The sequence below is a fragment of the Onychostoma macrolepis genome, chromosome 09 (genome assembly GCF_012432095.1).
Source record: "Onychostoma macrolepis isolate SWU-2019 chromosome 09, ASM1243209v1, whole genome shotgun sequence".
NCBI lineage: Eukaryota > Metazoa > Chordata > Actinopteri > Cypriniformes > Cyprinidae > Onychostoma > Onychostoma macrolepis.
In genome coordinates this window covers 14,788,108-14,810,345 of record NC_081163.1, presented here as the reverse complement: position 1 = coordinate 14,810,345, position 22,238 = coordinate 14,788,108, and the positions used below count along the sequence as shown (strand labels likewise).

Here is a 22,238-nt window from a genome sequence, read left to right as displayed (position 1 = left end):
CAAAGTGTGTTCTATAGTTGTATGCTGCACCGTTCTGGCAAATGTAGGTCATGTAGGTATTTTATGTACAAAAATGTGCACAATATATACTACATACTGCAGAAATAAGTAACATGGTATTTTCTGAATATAGCCTCCAAACATTTAAATATACTAGGTATGATAATATAGTCCACATTAAAAGATGAAAAGGCTGAGGAATTATTTACCAAATGTAGAGTCATTATTAGCAGTAGGCTAGTAATGGTAGTATTTCTTAGTCCAGAACATATGCCTGCGACTTTAAATCAGAAAGGGGCGATTCGTCGTGGGCACCTAATTTTCCTCTGGCCAATCAAATGTCATTATTTTTACACATAGCGACGCTGGCAGCCAATAGGAACATCTCATGTGAGGAAGCTGAAGACATGGCGCTGCGCATAGGACGTGCTTACAGAAGAGAGTCTGTGTTGTAAGTTTGAACCTACCGGAGATTTCTCTACTCTTTACGTTATACATTATGTGTTAATGACACTGATCGTTTTCTAAGTGCATTTGTAGTAAAAGGACGTCCCATAAAAGCAAGCGCATAGAATTAAGATAGGATATGACAAAACTCTTATTTTATGAGTGTGACATTGACATGTTTCTATGCTTTGTTTTAGAAGAATAACTGTTTGTTTCTATGTCACAAAACGCTTGTGTAGCCGATGTTTGTAGTCCTCCATATGTCTCGTTTGCTGATATGTCTTTTACCAGAGATGTCAAAAGATTGAATAAGAAAGCAGAAGTTTGATGTCCAAAACTATTGGTCAAACCTGAATCTTGTTGCCTAGTCAGATGCAGAATGGATGTTTGGAATAGTATCCCAAGCAAATTAAATATTGTTATGAGCTAAAATGATTATGTATTCTGTTGGCCATGTGCATATTATTCAGCAAGGTGTGGAGCGTTTGGCGTGCTGATACACCTGTCGGTTGTTTGCCAGCAAAATAGGTTGACTACACTGATCTATAATAGAGAGCATTATAGATCAGTGGTTGACTTAAAAAATGCCTTCATTGTAGTCTCTCAAGTCTTTTAAGAGGAAAGAAAATAAAAATAAATGGTGCATGCAGCCTTTGCTTAGTAGTTCTATATATATATATGCTTATATGGACACTAGATGTATATTATTTTCTTGTTGTTTGTTGTTGTTCATGTTGTATGCTGTTCTTTTTTTATATGGACCTTTTTGAGTCTGAAATAAAGATATCATCTCATATATATTCAGGATTACTTTATCTGTCCCTAAGGAAATTTGTTTTGGACATAAAGGCTGCCACATACAAGAATACATAGAATTATAATACAACAATAACAAAAAACCCGACATAAGTGCCTTCAATACCCGCAACACCTTCATTTCACCCCACCTTAATGCCCTGAGTTTAGGAGATTCACTGATAAAGGAATGAAAGAGTTTTTATACCTGTTCAGATATCTTTTCCGGTATTTAATTGGAACTGTATAGCGGGATCAAAGGGATCTGCAATAATTTTCCTAGCCTGTTTAACTATGGTTTTCTCAAAAAGAGTCTGGAAGGAGCGATACTCTCTCACCCCCATCACTTTAATTGCTGTATGAACCAGTCCATTTATTTGTGATTTTAGCTTAGCTGATATGTTACCAAACCAAGCTACAATTCAATAACATAATACACTCTCTAACACTGCCTGGTAAAATATCACCAATACCCTCAATGATGGTCTATATATATATAATTATAAGTATACTGTAGGTTTTGAGTCTGTATGTTTTAAAAAAAAAAAAATTTATATTTCATATTATATTTATTATTCTGAATAAATGATCGTTTGAAATTTTAAATTTCAAGAATCCTGGTAAAAAAAAAATGTAGCATGGTTTCCACAACAGCAGCAGAACTGTTTTCAATATTGATAATAATAAGAAATGTTTATTACTATTTGCTGAAGACTGGAGTAATGAAAATTCAGCTTAGCCATCGCAGGAATAAGTTACATAATAAATAATAAATTGCGAGAATAAATTACTAAAATAGGGTAAACGTACCTATTAAGCACACTTCCATTTTTGAGATCAGATTATAAAAAGAAAAAATTATTTATTATCCTACTTGATGTCTTATCCAATTGATATGTTTGTTACTATATACCTCCTATAATTTCAAGTCAATCAGATCATTGCACACTGAGATATGGGTCTCCATGTGTTCACACTGTCTGGCGGCCATTTTGAAAGCTGTCTAAAAACTTTCACCAAAAGAGGAGGCCCTTAAATGTGCGGGTTTTTTTTAGATGTTTAAGCCTTTATTTTGGGTAAGTTTCACTACTTATTTTAAAATTAAGAGATAAATGTTCAGACTTTTGCATATTATATTCTTGAACTTGGATGTGGGAAATGGTTACACATTCAAGATAGTTTACGCAGATCAGATGCTACAGAACACAGTTAGCTGACTAGCTTAATAAGATTGTGTGCTACGTTAACATATTACTTCACAGACATTACTGGCTTGTACTTTTACATCCACAATATTATAAATTGACAGTTTATTGCTGGTCTGTCGTTTTACAGTGCTGTAATTAAGGTGAGCTTAAAGGGTGCACTACTATGAAAACCACACAGCTTCAGTCTGACATCAATAAGAAAAAGTATAATTTCATATATATTGTTAATAATAGTTGTTCATATTAAAATATGTATGTACTTATTACATGTCCTAGAATATTCATTTAGCAAAAATCCTGACATTTTAATAAATAGTACATGAAATTTGTTAAAAATTGTTGCTGCTCCAATTAAGCTCAGTGTGCTCTCTTTAAGCTCCTCCACATTGAACGTCTGTGTAAATACTTCATAAACAGACTTTAAATATTAACTGATGGTTGTCACTTTAAGTTAAGTTAATCGATTTTCTATGGATTCTGTCAACTCTAATCTGCAGACTGGCTCTGATCTTTGGCAACTATAGCATCAACTTCTCCAGACTGTAAATCTGTGGAAAATCGGGGCAAATATCATGTAGTGTATTCCAGCCATAAGAGACTATAGATAAATTGACATCCATTTAAAAAGTGGTTTCATAATGAGGATAGTTTCTGTGTTCATCCCCATGAATTAAATGTTTTATTTGTTTGGTTTATTTGATTTTTGAATGTTACTTAGCTGAAAGTGGACTAGCCTAGATGTTGCAATGTGCTTAAATGACACTTCACTATGAACATATAACTGATCAAATTGAATGCCTTGTTGCTTGATTTTAGTGTTCTGCTTTTTTTGTGATTGACTTTGTACCTTCAAAAATATATATTTGTACAATTATTCTTAAAAAAATTCCTTAAAATAAACAAGAAATTTTTAATAAAACATGATGTGAGCTTAATGGGAACAGGGGTGTGCTTAAAGGGTACAAAAATGTACTCATTAAGCACAGCCGGACTTTTTGAATTTAATGATGTATATCTTAATTGAAATGCTTTTGTCATTTAAAATAAAATTAAATATTTTTGTGTGAGAGATTAATATTTTATTTTAACAACTTTTTGTACTGAAACCAATATCTTGTGCACTAAAAATGTCTCAATGTAGATTTTGGTGAGCTTAATAGGTACGTTTACCCTATATATTTTTTAAAAACATTCTATAATATTTCACAATATCATTTTTTACTATATTTTTGATCAAATAAATGCAACCTTGGTGAGCGCAAGAGAAAATGTCAAAAACATTTAAAAAAAATCTTACTGACCCCAAATTTTTGAACATTACTGTACATGTATGAAGATATACTTGTGATATTTCATAGCTCTCTCTCGCTCGCTCTCTCTCTCTCTCTCTCTATATATATACACTATTGGACTAATAATAATTAAATAATACTGAATTAAACTATGAATTTTATATGAGTGGATGTTTCAAATAGTTCCCAAAGCAAATTAAATATAATATATCTTAATATAATACTGAATTAATCTACAATTTTAAATTAATTTACAGTACATCTGTTCTATTTAAAGAATTCATTGAATTGTCTATGGTCAATTCTAAAGTTTACTAAGAGCGGGCAGCATGTATTTTTATTTTTTTTTAGAATTATTGTGGATTAATTCATTTATTTATCTTTGTTTGTAAGTCAGTTTAACATGTTGAGTAAAGTCCCAATTTTGAAAATAAGTAAGTAAATAAATGGTTTGGTTCGTGATATGCTTAAGACCATGCTTAAATTTTGTTTTGATTGTGTGTGCGACATTTTCCCATTTTAAACATCTATGTCCTTCAAACATGAACGAATGACTATTAAATGACATTAAATTCTGAATGTTTAAGAATTCAAAAATGTTCAGTAAGCTTGTCTTTTCCAGAGGCATTTCAAACAACCACTCAAAATCACTAAAGCAAATTAGTACTGTACTTCTACATGGTACATCTGTGTCTAATTCCTCTTGAGAGACTTTAATGAGGGACTTCAAACAGTTTAAATGTCAATTACAAAGAAGGCATGGTTTTAAGGTCCCAGTAATCTGTCCATATTGGGCACTGGTCATCAGGACATGGTGCCAGGTGGCTGTAATTCGTGGCAGATGAATTTCCAGAGGCGCTCTACTGATGGGCCAGCTAATGTACAGTGTGAACTGTGACTGTCACGCCAGGGTTCATCATATTTGCAGTTAGTATGTGAATATGCAGTGCGTCCAATGACAGCTTTGGTGCCTGAGGTCGTCCAGGAGGATGTGTTTAACTCTGTTAATTAAACCAGCAGTTATCCCTTGAAGACAAATCCATTTGTTCAGCTTCTCTAAAGGAACGCGTTCCTCACACATTCGTTGTTAAATTAGTTTGCCCGGGCGCATGTATAGAGAACCTGGATTATCATCAGCTTTCCATTTGTTTAATAACTGTGTGAGCTGATGTGAGTGTTGTTTTTTTTTCTCCTCCTTCCACAAAAGCCACAAAGCAAACTGAGTTGGCTTGGAAGGAAATTTGAACACATGGCTAACTGCACGGGCTGGACCCAATTCCGAGGCCCGTGAGCGGAGTGTGTGTGTGTGTGTGTGTGTGTGTGCGTGTTTAATGGAGAGCCGAGAGCCACTGGCTTGGAAGCAGACTGGGATATGTCACAAACACCCTCATGTCAAAGATGCAACAGCATCCCAGAGGAAACATGGATTGACGCTATGAACTCGACAAGTGATGAAAGTAGCCTAGAGCTTGTCAATTACACTTCCCGGGCCTGGACCCTATAAGTTAATGGGCAGCTTCCCCTTTCGAGGCCTGCCAAGGCTTTATAGTACTGGTTATAAAACCATGAAGTGTAATGTGCTACCATAACTTTTTCAATTAAGAGCAACTGTGCACATGCCCTCGGATACCTGGAAGCAATGGAAAGCAATTTTAGAGGGGTTTGTTGGCATAAATCAAAGTTGGGGTTCTTTATGCCTTCATTTACGAAACATTTTAATGAACTTCTTTTTGGGATCCGATCCTGATGGGTTTTTGCTTATATTTGTCCACCTAGTTTGTAACGATGAACCTTGTTTTAAATGCTAAATGCGTGCTCCAAAATATCCCACTGTGCACGTCGCCATCAAGTTAATTGTTCATATTATTTGCTTTTAAACTACTGAATCAAATATACGGTCCGCGTTTGAATTTTATATCAACTGCGTCGGCAGTGCATGAAAGGGATAAATTAGGGTTGTTGTTGTTTCCTGTTCTAATATTCCTTGTGTGTGTGTGCGTGTGGAAGGACTGTGACATTTCCGAACAAAGTCAACAGGACAGGACAGATCATTTTAAATGTTCAAAGCTGCCGATCCCCCCTCATCTGGTGCCTTTTAGTGTAGGTGCAGCCTTTGGCATCCCATAGAAAAATAAATGAGTGCTGAGTAAATAGTGATGTGTTGACAACTCATTTCCACATTGATTGGTGCGGGTAACAGGAACAGGGGTGTGTGGCCTTAATCCAATTACGAAACAAAACCCGAGCCTCACTGTAAACCAACCATCTTACCGTATACGGCCTGAACCGAGTATAACCGAAATATGAGTTAGCCGGCTGACCCAGTGTGATCAAAGCAAGCCTGAGGTTGTTTTAGTGTGAAATAAGTTTGCTGGATTCAATAGCGCTCCCTCATAAAGTGTGTGAGGTTGTGTTTATATGTCTTTGCTCTTCACGTAACCAAAAACAACAGATATCGGTTTTGCGTCCGTCTTGCTCTCACATTTCAGATCAGCACGTCAATATATCGCTCTATTACCTGTTGTTGACCCCCCCCCTAAATTGGGCCTTTGAAATTTGTTACAGAGCATTAACTTAACACATGTTCGGAGGGAAAAACAAAGGGGAGGTAACAGGATTGGGAGCCAGCTGAGTAAACTGAATGTTAGAGGGATGGCAGTTCGAAGCGTTCTTGTCCCGGAGGTAACTGAGAAGGTCCATACGGCCAACAGATGGAGATTTGTGCTCCGAGTCCCCACCGACCCAAACAAGTGCCTCTGCTCTTGCATTAAAAGCTTTGATCAACGGAGGGTCTCGGCCAGAGAGCGGCTCCTCAGATAGGCCGTGGACTCGCATCTGTATAAACATGGCCTTTCAGGAATGTGTGAACAATGCAACAATAGAATCTTGTTCTAGAGCCAGACCCCTGGACTCGTGCGGTTCACCGATCGAGCTTGTGCTCGGATTGAATGAACAGTTTGGGGAATATTCGCTGTTTTCAGACATAACAGCGATGGGATGTTGAAACTTTGCCTTTGATTCACACGAGTTTGAACGTGAGAGTGGCATGAAATTATGATATACTGTGGAGCAAGTTAGCAAAAATTGAAATGGGCTTTGTTTGACTTTTAGATGCGTATTTAATAATAATATTCATGCCTTTTCTCCCAGTTAATACACTATACACTAATACACTAAAAATACTATTTTTGTACTTATTTACCCCTAAATTGTACATATTATATTACCTTTTAAAAGGTACTGTACCTTAATTTCTTTTAAAACTACTGCACAGCTCCAAGAATAGTGTAATGTTTACAACGAAATAATAAGGTGTTACATCGGGCGGCTGTTTCTGATAAACACGCTTCATTGCGTGCGTGACTAAACAGAACGGACCAATTCTGAGAAAATGTTTACGGAGAAACCACTGAGTCACTGCTTGCATCAGGTGAACTGGCTGCAGTGTGGGGTGTGTGCGTTGGCTTGCATGATCTCCTGCCACTGTGTCTGCCACGCTTAGTTCATCATACTCCAGGCAGAGCTCTGGAGAGACACCTGGACTGGCCAGCCTCTGCTGGGAAGGCCGCGCTGTGCCAAGATCAACCGTAATCAACACGCATTTTCTGTCTTATACATCATAATTATTAACTTTAGTGCTGAGTTTACAGCAGGCAGCTAAAGGAATTTTTATAGTGATTTAGATGCTCAGGTTTGTGGCAGCAGTTCTCTCTCAGTCCCCATGGTGTCAGTGTTTGCAACGTTTGATTATTGCCCTTTGGTCACACTCCAGGTAAGCAGTGCAGGGCCTGCAATTCAATGAAAAGTTTCAACTTACCATTTTATTGACAAGAATACAGTTGTATTCCTTACTTGTTTTTGTTTCTCGGTATGTATTTTTGTTGGATTAAAAATAAAATATTTTATATAAATATACATTATTGTATTATATATTATTAGAAATTGTTAGAAATGATATAGCGTTAAAATAATCATTTTAACATTATAACATTATAAAATCATAACATAAAATAAATCTATTAATAATAGAAAATATATAGGTGTGCTACACAGTTATACTCTAGTCTTGTCCAACAAATATGATCTGGTTGGTGTACAACCATGCAACCACTGTTTTTCTTTTTTTCCAAATACATACTTTGTATATTTGAATAAGTGCATATGCCAGCCTCCCTAAATCGACTGTCTCTCCACCTCCTAAATCACTAGAGGCTGCTAATTTTATGTAGAAACACGGATCTCAAGTTCTAATTTAAAGGCCAGAGCAAACAGCACTTACAGTGAAATTAGTCTCCGGCGATGAAGCGTGCAATGAAATCATATCCATCCCTTTTTAATGACTGAATGAAATATTAAAAGAACATAAGCAATAAGAGGAGAAATAATAATAGAAGCAGATTTCCCATGGTGCAGCACATGGAAATGGGGAGATAGGAGCCCTGAGGTTGGGCTGGGCTCCTTCTCTCCGTGTCTGTGAGGCTCTACCAAGCCAGCCAACGTTCCACCGTTTCTCATTAGCTTTGGAAATGAGCACGTCGTGGTACAGGCTACGCAGCAGGAGGTTTGAGCGCTGCGTTCAATGGTGTTTGGAAGATAGGTGGCGCTGGGGATCCTGAATATTGCCTGCTTGTCCGCTCTTATATGGCTCTGATATTAGAATAGTGTCTGTAGCTTATTTACAAGCCAGGCAAGCCATATACTCTCACAGTGTTTCAAAGTGCTTTGGACTTTTAAAACACCAGTTGTAGTTTCTATAAATGCTTTTGTAATTTTCATATTGGTTTAAGGCTCTTTTCCCACTGCGTTGGATGAACTATTGCAATCCCAAATTGAGCATTTGGCCCATGTTGCTGTGGGAGTATGTTTATGGATTTGAATAAGTGATTCAATGTTAATTTTATAGTAACTGTTAAATGTCAAATTTAGGTTATTGGACTTCTCTTTGCGTAATAGGCCTTTAATGCTCTGGATTCGTGTTTTGTGGAGAACAAAGCTCCTGCCTATGAATTTCTCTTTTTTTCCTTAGGGAATCATCTCCGTTTAACACTGTTTCATCATATGAAAGTAACAGCTGTCGTCAGATTCACAGAAATGCTATTCTGCCAGAATGTGAATTTAAAACAAACACAGGGACAAAATTCAGTCTTCCAAATTGTCTGTTTAATTTAAAAAAATAATAATAATAATCTATGTAGGTTAATAAAAAAAGCAGAGTGATATTTTTAATATAGAAAACCCCTTTTTCTTTAATATGACATGATTTTGTTTTAGAAAGAAACAAGTTTTTTAAATAAAAATACTAATGCCAGTTTCAATTTACAGAGTAGTAATTTTTTGCTATGAATGCAATACTGTCTCTCCAATTTGATTTTCAAGGTTTTGCTGAACCTGATATTTTTTTTTTTCAGGTATTCACACATCTGTGGGATTTGGAAGGAGTTAATCAGTTTTCTCTGCTTTCAGCAGCCAAAAAAAACTACTAATTATGGATATCACCCCTGCAATGATTACGCCTTACTTCCTCTTTCCTATTGCTTCTCATGCTTTTTGTGTCTTTTAGCTTCACCTTTAGGCTAGAAAGTAGTTTGCGCCAATGTCAGCAACTATGTACCTCACATGCTTGTATTCAGCACAGAGGATTTGTAACCGCTAGGAATTGTGCAAAATTATGTATCTTTAAAATCGAGTAGTCAGCAGGTTGCCTAAAAAGCTTTTTCACCTGTTGGAAGGAAACCCTGTATAATTAGGCGGGTCAGGTTCACCTGATCTATTTCGGGTGCATTTTTAAACAGAATGGGTCTTAAAGTTTTTAAAAGTTAGACTGTTTTTAACTTGAAACTGCATCTTCAGAATGGCAGCACTCGAAAAAAAAAAAAGCAAGATGGCTGAAAATGTGTAGCTGCATGTTTTTTTAAAAGTAATAAATAAAAAAAAATACATACAGCTTTTCCAAGAGCATTTTAAAGCTAAAGTACAGCATGCAAAATTAATTAATTATTCAAAAATGTATCTATAATACATTAAAAAAAGAAATATATATATATATACATATATACACACTATGGATGGAACTACTCTAACAATCATCCTACAGAATTAATTAGGTTGACCAGCTTACTTGATTTATCCTTATTTTAACTATTCAACCTACAGTAACTAATTGGCTAATAGACTTTTGGATGATAAGCCAAGCATAATAAGCGAACCCTAGGGCTTGCAAAAGATCTTTGTACTCTGAAAGCTTTTTGATTATTAAATATCATAACTAGAGTTTACTCTACTCTGACCCCTCCTGCCCTTCTCGATGCTTTCTATGTAGAACGCCTGCTCCTGAAAATCTCGTTCCATGCATCCTGTCCCATTCCCAGAGGGGTGAACCGGTACGGCCTTTGGAGGTGGGAGCACGCAGGCAAGCGAGACCGTTTACTTACGCCTCTTAATGGGGAGCGTGATGGGCGCCTGTTCACATCACTGGGAATAAGGGCCGACGCTGCCCTGCTAGTGCTGCAGCTCATTAGAACAAGGCCAAGATCCTGCCACAAACAGGAACTGGACCGAGCCAAAGACCGTCCTCCCCCCCCCACCTCATCACACTCCAGAGAAAAATCTGTGCTCGTAGGACGTGTCTGTCCGCATCACTGACCCCCTTAAGATGCTAGTTTCCAGGCTCAGCTGCCTTCGGTTCGGTTACAGTTAGTGCCTCCTGAGTACACGCAATATTTGTTTGGTTAGTTTTTGTTTGTTTATTGTTTCCAGATGGCAGCCCTCAACTTTGCCTGCGTGGCTTTCAAGTTCCCAGTGAGCGTTTTATAGTCTTGGCTGGAGTGCTTATCCTGTTTCCTAGACCTCGCTTTATGATGGCACTTTTTTTTTTTATTTTTTTTTTACCTTGAAACTGCGAGCAACTGTCAAAAGCTGTCTGCACTTTTCTAACGTGAAAATGTGCAGTGTAGCTTTGTTGTGACGCCACAAGGTTTACCCTAAGTTTAAGGGTCACTTGTGAAGGTAGTGTCCCATTCTCCGCAGTTTAGTTCCTTATTGGGAACCGGCCAAATCCCTTTGTTCGTAGAGGTGCAGTGAAATGTGGTCCTTTTGTTATGAGAAGGACTGATGAGGCTGGAAACCTTTTCCCATGGCTGAATCTGGGCACTGTTAAAGCCACGTCACTTATTTACAGGAATACAGGAGGTCAGTCTCGGCTGTAAACTGGGGGGGTGGACGACTTGCCCGTCGGATGCGGTTAAAACCGGGGGCCTACTCATATCCTTAAAGGAATATTCAGGGTTCGATACAAGTTAAGCTCAAGCATTTGTGGTGTAGATCTGCATTAATCGAAAGCACAATTGTTGATTAAATTAATTGCAACTTGTAACAAAAATCGAGGTTGCATTGCAGTACTTGCAATGGAAGTGAATGGGGCCAACCTTTGGAAAACTTAAAAACAAGTACATTAATTCTTCTGTTAAAACTTGAGTTATTTGAAAAGCTGTTTAAAACATTTTTATAGTTGTTTTAGAGTTTATGTCAGTTGTGTTGTCATAGTGACAAAGAATTTTTTTTTCTTCCGCACTACAATCATTACTGTACTGTACTGGTGGCTATGCTGTTCAAACAGCGAGCATTGTAGCATTTACAAATTGGCACCATTCACTTCCACTCTAAATGCCTCACTGTAACTTAAGTGGGTACAAGTGGAAATAATAAATATTTTTTTCTTTTATAACATCATGCCATAAATGCTGATGATCGAGCTTGACCGTCATTTCCACTGATTACTGGTTACTCTTGCATGTCATTCTGATTTAACCACAATCTGCATCGACTGCAGCTCGTTTAGTTGCGACCGCATGTTTACATTGCTAAAGCGACTGGAGACCCGTTTCCCGTTGCACGCAGCTGGTGTCAGCGCCGAGGTGTCATGGTAACGGAGCGATGACTGTGTCAGCCAGGGCTTAGCTCATGTCAGTCTTAATCACGGGATCATCGTGTTGTTAAGGTGCTGAGAAAGCTGCGATACAGTATCGCGTGTAGCACTGTAACACGCTCCGGCCTGAGGCTGACCCCTGGGATGAGGTGTGACTGTGACGTATAAGCTGTGTTTTTTTTTTTCTTTTCTCCAGACCTTGTTGTCTGTTTAATCTTTTCCCTGACCATTCGGCAGCATGGGTCGGGAAGAGGACAACAACTCTTGGCTGCACTTTTTCTGAACTGTGTTATCATGTCATACGTTCCTTTAAATAGCAGGGAAGCCTCATGCATTTAAGGTGTTTAAGAAGGGACCTTAAAGGACAACCAGATTGTCAATGGGAATGTAATAGTGTTGTGCACTAATAGCTTTTTAAGTAGTGCTCAGTACACTGTAGATAATGCGTGTTAAGTCTTCGCTTAGATTGTTTTTTGATGAAATGCTGTTGTTTATGCTAACCTGTTTTTGGGACACTAGGGTGTGATGCAGGAAGTCATTGGCGACTGGCCTTTTTTGTTTTCATTTTTGCAAACGTTAAACTCAAATTATGAGTGTTTACATCATAAAAGCACAATTTTACAGGTGAAAGTCTAAATTTGGTGAACCAGAATATTTTTACACTATTTTTTCACTCTGTTATCACATGCATTGGTAAAGGAGTCTATGTAGGTTCTCTGTAAAAATCCAATAGATATTTTTTTGTGGTGTGTATTGTTTAACTTTTTAATGTATATCTATCATATCTATGGGGGTTATTGTAGATGCCACATAATATATCCATCAATCAACACCTGTATATGATTTGTGACACCCCTTATGTGATCCATATGTTGCATACCCCATTTTTGCACTTAGTCATCAGTGTAAATCAGGAGTTGGGAAAGGAGTCTACAAAGGTTTTCTGGAAAAAAAAAATCCGAAATGTACTGTTTTGGGTGGTTTGTACTGTTCAAAATCCTTTCATTTCTTCACCTCTTGAATGGTGGACTTTGGGTCAAAAATATTTAACTCTATTGGTGACTTGAGAGATGCATGTCTAAGTGAAGGTTTAATTGTTACACGAAACGTAGAGGTTCATTTGGGAACTAGTACGTAGATCAATCAGGCCTCTTCAAATGCTTCACTTCTGAACTAATTATCACCTAATAGCTGATGTGCCAACAAACAACTAGGCTAATTATTCTCTGATTTTGCTTCCGTGAGAGCACAAAGTGAATTATTTTAACACCTTTGTAAATGTCCCCAGAAGAGCGTTATTTATCAGAATCTACCCCAGCTGCTAAATGCTCTAACAGGTGAAGATGTCTCGGTACATTTGTGGCTTTTTTGCTGCACTTGGAATACTCATTTTACCAGAGGAAAAAACGTTTGTGACTGGATATTGTTTGGTTTATTGGTAGCTAAGAACTTATGACACAATCTCTTTGTTTGTAGTTACTTCCGAACAAAGAAATGCAGCCTTGTGAATTTGCCCACGGCATTTTTTTTCTTTGCTCGTGTCTGAAAGGGTTGAGGGGGGACGGTTTGTTTAGCTGAAAAGGTCCTCTAAACGGTTTAACCTTCCCGAGCGGCCCAACAAACAGATAGGCTGAAATTGGTGGTGGCACGGCCGGCCTTTTAAAAAAAAGCAAAGCCCTTTTATTTGTCTGATCCGTGTGGATTTGTATTCAGTCGACACGAAGGGTCGTGATTATGAAGACGTGTGAATTACAGACCAGGTCATTTGAAAGTGACGACCTGGGAATGGCACCAAAGCCTTTAGAGGAACAGCCTTTTGAGGCCTTTTCCCTTTAATTCCGGTGCTGGCTTGTCCCCACAAACCCCCCTTAGTCCAGTTGGCACGGCTTTGATCTGTCCGTTTGACAATGAGCCCATCACAAGATTGCAAATTAAGGCAACTGGACACTAAATATGAAATGGAACAAAATAACATTTGGGGGTCTTTCTTGTGTTTGGAACGGACTGTTTGTGTTCACAATTACTGGGAAAACCTGTTGTGGTGTGCCTTTTTGATTCTGTCGAATTTTTGGTTTTCCTTTTGGGAGGTTTTGTGACTGTTTTCCAGGGTGTTGGATAGCCAGACCATGGTAAACATCTCTCAGACACATCGCCATGCCTTTTAGACCCAGCCGCAGCCATGCGCTACTTCCTACAGGCCTTTGTTTACCCTCCTGGGCCCCAGCTGTTGGGATAGGTGATAGCCATGCTCCTCGCCCCGAGGCCGCCCAAAAACCTGAGTCTGTGCACTGTTGCACCCCAAAACCTAAATAGGCGCATTAGACACAGCACATTAAGGGGCTGCTGGTGTGGAGGTGGGTGCGTGTCCCAAGAGGCCCTCGTCTCTCTCCTCCTTCACACCTCGCCCCCTTTGCTCTGTCTGGAGAGATCAGGGGCCACGACACTGCGAAAGCTCAACGCGGGCCTTTGTACTTCGTCCCCCCCCATTCTCCCACCTCCATTCACACAGTAGCTTACTGATTTAGATATATCTCCACCAGTGAGAAGGGGTGCCCATTGTTCGCATCTTTTTCTTGTTACACCATGTTTGATCTGCCATTATGTCGACCTAGAGTCATCATGATGCTGTTTTTGTGTCCCTGTTGACTTTTCTTTCCCTGCTTCACTCCCATCCCAATGTCTTTAACACCATATGCGCAGGCACAGCACTATAAGCTGTGAAAATACCCACAATGCTGTCGGGCCAAATGTAGCATAGCACTGATGACTCAGAGTAAAAGACTCTCTGGTAGAAAAGCTGTTTGAATGTACAAAATACAAATATAATCGCTGATACAGACCAGACAGGCTATTATGGAGATAATAAAGACTAAAGGGCAGAGGAAAAACTAACATGGAGATAAAAACAAACTGCCCAGTTTATCCTTACTGACAATTTTCTCCTCTATAATGAAGTGTATTTCCCTGTGGCTCGCGTTGTGCGCTCTGATTTTGTGCAGATTCTGATTGGTGTCATAGCTGAGAGAGCGCGAAAGATTGGATCAATAACGTGGGCCGGGATCAGAAAATGAGGAAACCTGTTCCCAAAATAATGAAAGCAATGATGGTGTCTCTCCACTCGTAATGAACTTTACTACGAGCGTACTTGAGCATGACTTTGTCTCAGAGCAATGCAAATGGAATTGCCCCCTGATGGTTTGGAATGCACCCAGCTGGCCTTTAAAAGGTGATAATTGGAAAATACAGGATACAGCCGTGGTCAGAAAAGGGACTTCTTGTTCGACTGCTTTAACCACTGTGTGTTTGATACAGGCGAGCTTGCTTTAAGCAAAATTTTTACATTTTGCGTTTTTCATTTCAGTTCATAGGCAAGTCACTTTTTAGTTTATGTTAATTTGACTGTAGCGTGCAACTTTTTCTGTTAAGATGTGTTTGTATTTTAATTCTTTTATTTTATTAATAGTTGTATTTTTTTTTTTTTTTTTCCTTGATTGATTTTAGTTGGGTTGCACTTTGAGATTAGAATTGAAAAAGGTTTTTTACCCATTTATTATGAATTATTATTAAACCGTTATCATTATCAAGAGATTTGTCTGGTGGGAAAATAAAAAAAGATTATAATTTATTTAATGTATTTGTTTATTTTTATTAATTAAATTTTTTGGGGGTTTAACTCTGCTCAGTGCCTGGTTAGATTTTTCCCAGGCTTATGTAGCTCTCACAGATTAAGGTAAAGTGGGGCATAGAAGGGGTAAAAGCGCGCTCCTTTCCTCTAGCTTTATTGTAGTCCTACAGCAGTGCATAAAGCCAGACAGCATTCCTCTACATCCACGGAAGGAAGTCATGAGGCCTGGGATTTTGGAAAGCTTCTGTCCCTTACAAGTCTAAATTGAAACCAGTTCGCTACTCCTCCTTTAACTCGGGTTAAGGAGGCGCACACGGACTTCATTAGAGTCGCTCAGTAGTAAGGGCTCAGTTATAATCGGACTCTAACTCTGGCAGTGAATACTTTAAGTTTGATTTGTGCATGTAATGTGCGGGGTGATGCAGTTGTGTCTATTTTTGGAGTCCTGTCAAAGCACAAACAAGAAGATAAATGTTATCAATTGACGCCATGCTCAGGCGAGCTGTTTTGAAAATGCCAACATTATCCAAACAAAATAGCGTGTGTTTGGTGCCATCCTGCCTGACCTCGGTGTCAAGTCTGCTGAAGTTTCCATCATTAGCACACCGATGTGCCGCCTGTACAGGAAAGCTTCTGAAATATCACATGGAACCTTTTCAAATAATTTCCTCTGAGTCAGGAGCCGTGCTGTCAGCGGTTATGTCAGCTGGAGGTGAAAAATCTAGACTCCAGTTCAAGTAAAAGATGCTCTGGGCTTTGCAAAATCACCCCTGCCAATACTAATTTATAAACTCCGTTCTCATCCCAAGACACCGTGCTTTCTCAGCTCATGTACCTGCTCTAAATGCGTGACATGTATTTTCCGTATTGATGTGTATCAGGTGGCAGAAATGTTGTCCAGGTGGAGCGGGGAAGGAAGGGTGGTGGTTGGATGCGGCCCATGGCCAAGCACAATAGCTTCCATTCCTCCCTTTCCACCACCACCTCCCACCCTCCCTCCCTTCATCATAATGATTATCCAGATTTTATTCAGCGAGATGTGAGAATTAATTTTGCTGAGCTTATCAGCGAATGAACTGACTGCTAGGAACAAGGGATAACTAATTAAACTAAAAGTATCAGTTACTAATTTATATTTATATACACTTTTTTTTCCTGCAGCAACTGTTTTTGAAATCCACTAACAATGAATCCCAACAAGTAGCTGTTTCTCATAGATACACAGATGACATGTTAACACTTTACAATAAGGTTTATTAATAAACATGAAGTAAGAATGAACAATACTTCTACAGCATTTATTAATCTTAATGCTAATTTACTAATGCATTATTAACATCACAATTTGTGTTTGTTAACATTAATGCACTGTGAACTAACAATGAACAACTGTATTTTCATTAACTAACATTACCAAAGATGAATAAATAGTGTAATAAATGCATTGTCCATTGTTTGACATTGTTGACATAAGACGCCATCAAGCTTTTTAAAGCTAGAGTTGAGTCACTCTTCGGAAAGGCTTGTTAGTGAAGCTACAAACTATTAACAAAAAGTAGCAAACTACATTTAGGATCTTTAAGGAGAGATATCATTTTTGTATGAATGGAGTTGGTGACATTGAATGAAAAAGATGAACTGTCATTTAGTGAGACAATCTGTGGCACTCCACTTAGCTGTTTGGTGTTAGCGCTAATCTGTTGACCATCTCTTTAAAAGAGTTGTTTAACTGTATGCCTTTCTCCTTAGGATGAAGGGTTGTTTATCCCCCCTGCCCCCTTTGCTTACACACTGATGTAGGCCTTCTGGATTTACTGTGGCGTTTCTACAGATGCTGTGAAGTTTGCTGTCTGCGGAGTCGAGGCGCCTGCTCTGCCATTTGCATCCACCTGGCAGTTTAGTAAATTCATTAGCCAGAGGCAAGAAAACAAACACACTGCCCTTTCCACCCTCCCACCTCCACTCTGCCTTTCCACGTTCGTTCTTTTTTTTTTTATTCCCTGCTGCCCTCCGCTCTGCATTTGTATTCCAGATTCCATTAGATTCTGTATGTTAATACTGTATTCAGTGGTTTGGAATGTTGGATTATAGCCGTAGCCTTCAGTCATGTTTCCACTGTCACGCTAATTAAACGAAACGCGGTATTTACTTTTCGAGAAACGCACAGCAGCATGTCTGTTTAGCATTTTGAGCTGAAATTTTGTATCGTAAATGCATTTAAATAAGCCCTCGGTTTTGAGAAGTTACAATGCTCATAATGAATGTTCCCGGAACCGTCTGCTGTAGCATACCGTGCAGATCTGTCTGAGCGATTTACAACGGGGCATGATTCCTAACCCCACGTTGGGCGCTATATCGTGGTTTTGGAACTTACGTGCTCCATTCCTCCTTCTGCTCTGTGCTGGGTGAAAATGTGGCAGCGATAAATGTTGGTTATCTGAATTTGCTTCTCCTACTGTAAGTGTTTAGGTGGTTTTTACAGGAAGCCAGATAATTAAATGATAGAGGAAATGCAGTTTTCAGCTGTGCATTATCACCATTGACCACAGTTCAGGCCCACTTGTCTGATCTGTGGAGTTTTTTTTATTTGATTGTTGGGTAACACTAGTTCAGAACGAGCCGAGCATCGTTAAGAGCCTAACAGCAGAACCTCGTTATTTTGGCTGCTTGAGATGGACCACAAGGACCAAAGCCTGTTATTTGAGTGAATTCTTAACTAGAATATGGTTGGATTTTAATTACTGTCCTCACAAGGTCTTGTGTGTGAGTGGAGGTGGGCGGCCTCGGTGGATTTGGTCACTGTGTTGTGGAGCAGAAGTAGGTTGGGCTTCAGGAAACTCCCTGTAGTGTCAGAAGCAATCAGGTCTAAGCCAGTATTAATTAAAGGATCTGGCCTGGGCTGAAGGGAGGGGGCAGTAGGGGGGTGTTCAGTCACATAGGCTTCTGGGTCACACACGCATACACGCACGGACCACAACAGCCTCAAAAACAGATTTTTGTTTATTTACGTATTTTTGTATGAACGTTCTAAGAACCACATTTTATTATGAACTAGAAAGGAAGACATTTTTTTTTTCCCCCATTTCATCCAATGATTTTAAGACGCGTCACTGGTAGCACTTACACATTTGCGCCGGTATCTGGCTAGATACAGCGCTCTAGCTAAACGTCAGTCATGCGTGCGGCATTTGAATGGCCGTCCTGTTGATATTAGCTGTTTAGATGCTATTAGTGCAGGTCTGGTGGAAACATTCATGCCTGAGAGAGTCTGAATCCTGCTTAAATGTCTAATAGTGCTGTAAATGCACACGGTTCATGACAGGTTTCACTGACCCAGGGTCAGCACGAGTGTCAGTGTCTCTTTGTTAAGTAATGGTGGTGCCCGTTTCTGTGTCTTTTCTGGGTTCAGGGTGTATTAGAGGAGAGGGGGACACCCGTGAAAGAGGCACCTCTCATTTGTTCCGTGCCTAACCACCAACTGAAGCATGTGTGAGTTTATCAGGGTAATTTGTGCCCTGGGAAATGTGTCTCCTTTTCCTTTACATAAACACATATAATTTCTTTTTTAATTTGTCAGTCACTCTTGGTAGATCAGCCTAACCAAAATCAGTCATGATTTCCCAAGTTTTCAAAGCACACACGAAGATGCTGCAGAAACGCATGCAGTGCCAGGTTTTACCACTTGAGGGCGAGGTAAACTAATCAGGTTTGTGTTGGGCAGCTTTAGAGGAAGCGTTTGGGATTAAATAGATTTGCAGCAGTGTAAACAGTTCTATAGTAGGGGTGGCTAATTCCACTTATTTTATTTTAGATCCAGTACTTTTTAAATAGGCCAATATTGAATCTGATACTTATACCTGAAAAAAAAAAAAAATTGTGATTTCTGTGGATGAAGTGAGTAATTATAGCCATTAACAGCTAACTCTAATTCAAAAGGCATTATTTACATTTGAATTTGCATAAACAAATTTATATATCCTAATTTGTTCACCATTTATTAAAACAATTATGGAACATATGGATTTTTTTTTTAAATTCACTTTGAAGCATGCCTCACATTAAATGTGTAATAATACTCATTAATTGCTTGAATATACTGTAGGGAAGAATATATGTCAATTATTATAATGTTCAATAAAAATCTATATTTTCCATCTTGGAACATATTATTATGCAGAAATTAACTGAATTCAGAGTCATTCCAGCGCTATTTGTTTGGTCTGGGACTCTGAGTAAGTACAAAACGCAACTGCCCATCATAGCAGCTCCAGTCTACTGGACAGATGGGTGGTATGGGAAGATCTTACCTGGGTCTTTCTGTCTATGAATTTTCACTATTTGTTCTGTGTTCTGTGTCTTCAAAGAGACACATGGGCTGCCTTCATATCCACAAAGCTGGAGACAGAGTCTTTCTGACCCGTATCCTCCCTGCGCTGGGCCTCAGCCACCTGTGGTGCAGCTAGACCATCCATCTTTCCCCTACACACACACACACACACACACACACATGCTGCTATGGGCTGTGCCCCGCAGTCATTGCGTAAGCATCCTGACGTCTTAATGTAAGAGTTAAAGCAATAGTCTCTCAAAAATAAAAATTATCATCATTTACTCACCTTCATGTCCTTCCAAAACTGTATGACTTTCTAACTTTCGTGGAACAAATATAGAAAATATAGAAATAATATTTACTCTGCTCTTGTCCTTTCGGTGAACTCAAAACTTGTGTACTGTATTCTAAATCTTTTTAAGCCATACGATAAGTTTATGTGAGGAATGGTTTAAATTTTATGCCACATCAAGGTTTAATGCCCTTGATAACCATTATGGCAAGTTTAAATATGTATGCATGTATAGTGAATCATAATTTCAGGTTTTTCTCACATAAAACTAGTAGAGGACATGGAATCTTCTGGTGCATGAGTTGCATTGGCTACATTTGTGGTACTTTTATGGAGCTTTTTGTCCTTTTTGGTGCTTAGCCTGTAGATTCTATATGTTTCCTTTTATGGAAAAAAGCAGCTTGAACATTCTTTAAAATATCTTCTTATGTATTCTACCAAAGAAAATTGAGAAGTAAATAATTAATAAAAAAAATTATATATTATGAAAATAGTCAGCGCTTTCATGGCACCATTCTGTAACACATATTCAGTAACATTTGTTTCAAAATATATTCAATTTAAACAAATATGTTGAAAAATTGGAAAAAAAAGAATATGACTTCTGCAATAGAAATAGTTTCTTTCATATGTCTGTCTGGTGTATATACAGTGCCATGAAAAGGTTTTTGCCCCCTTCCTGTTTTATTTATTTATTTGCATATTTGTCACACTTAAAAGATTCAGATCATCAAACAAATTTTAATATTACACACAGATAACCCGAGTAAATACAAAATGCAGTTTTGAAATAATGATTTCATTTATTAAGGGAAAAAAGCTGTCCAAACCTGCCTGGCCCTACGTGAAAAAGTAATTGCCCCCTAAATCTAATAACTGGTTGTGCCACCCTTTGCCGCAACAACTGCAATCAAGCGTTTGCTATAACTGGCAATGAGTCTTTCACATCGCTGTAGAGGAATTTTGGCCCACTCTTCTTTGCAGAATTGTTTTATTTCAGCCACATTGGAGAGTTTTCGAGCATGAATGGACTGTTTAAGGTCATGCCACAGCATCTCAATTGGATTTAAGCCCGGACTTTGACTTGGCCACTCCAAAACCTTAATTTTGTTTTTCTTGAGCCATTCAGAGGTGGACTTGCTGGTGTGTATGGGATCATTGTCCTGCTGCATAACCCAAGTGCGCTTGAGCTTGAGGTCACGAACAGATGGCAGGACATTCTCCTTCAGGATTTTCTGATAGAGTGCAGAATTCATGGTTCCATCAATTATGGCAAGTCATCCAGGTCCTGAAGCTTCAAAGCAGCCTCAGACCATCACACTACCACCACCATGTTTGACTGTTGGTATGATGTTCTTTTTATGAAATCCTGTGTTGGTTTTATGCCAGATATAACGGGACACACACCTTTCAAAAAGTTCAACTTTTGTCTCATCAGTCCATAAAATATTTGCCCAAAAGTCTTAGGGATAATCAAGATATTTTTTGGCAAATGTGAGACGAGCCTTTGTGTACTTTTCTCCCATGGATGCTGTTTTTGCCCAGTCTCTTTCTTATTGTTGAATCATGAACACTGACCTTAATTGAGGCGAGTGAGGCCTGCAGTTCTTTAGAAGTTGTTCTGGGTTCTTTTATGACCTCCTGGATGAGTCGTCGTTGAGCTCTTGGAGTAATTTTGGTAGGTCAGCCACTCCTGGGAAGGTTCGCCACTGTTCCAAGTTTTCTCCATTTGTGGGTAATGGCTCTGACCGTAGTTCGCTTGAGTCCCAAAGCCTTAGACATGGCTTTATAACCCTTTCCAGACTGATACATGTCAACTATTTTGTTTCTCATCTGTTCTTGAATTTCTTTAGCTCGTGGCATGATGTGTTGCTCTTTAAACATGCTTCACTTTGTCAGACAGGTTCTATTTAAGTGATTTCTTGATTCAACAGGTCTGGCAGTAATCAGGCCTGGGTTTGGCTAGTGAAATGTAACTCTAAAATAATGTGGTTAATCACAGTTCTTTTGGGGGCAATTAATTTTTCACGTAGTGCCAGGTAGGTTTGGACAGCTTTTTTCTCTTAATAAATGAAATCATCATTTAAAAACTGCATTTTGTATTTACTTGCATTATCTTTGTGTAATAATAAATTAGTTTGATGATCTGAATCTTTTAAGTGTGACAAATATGCAAAAAAAAAAAACCAAACAAAACAAAAAACAGGAAGGGGCAAAAAACCTTTTCACGGCACTGTATGTGTGTGTGAAGAGTGCAGATTGTTATGGCAGTCAGATGGCAAGTGTTACGCCATGTTTAAGAGCCAATCTCTGGCGCCGGCGTGC

At 38.7% G+C, this 22,238-nt stretch overlaps 1 protein-coding gene across 2 annotated transcripts in view; it reads left to right on the top strand.

The window, feature by feature from the left end:
• The first annotated feature begins 306 nt into the window (after nucleotides 1–306).
• clybl (citrate lyase beta like) overlaps nucleotides 307–22,238 on the top strand; it is a 64,353-nt gene continuing 42,421 nt past the window's right edge. For both annotated transcript variants that reach the window (XM_058787267.1, XM_058787268.1), the window contains exon 1: nucleotides 307–451. In XM_058787267.1, coding sequence (XP_058643250.1) covers nucleotides 339–451 — 113 coding nt within the window. In that variant the 5' untranslated portion in view covers nucleotides 307–338. The remainder of the gene's footprint in view (nucleotides 452–22,238) is intronic.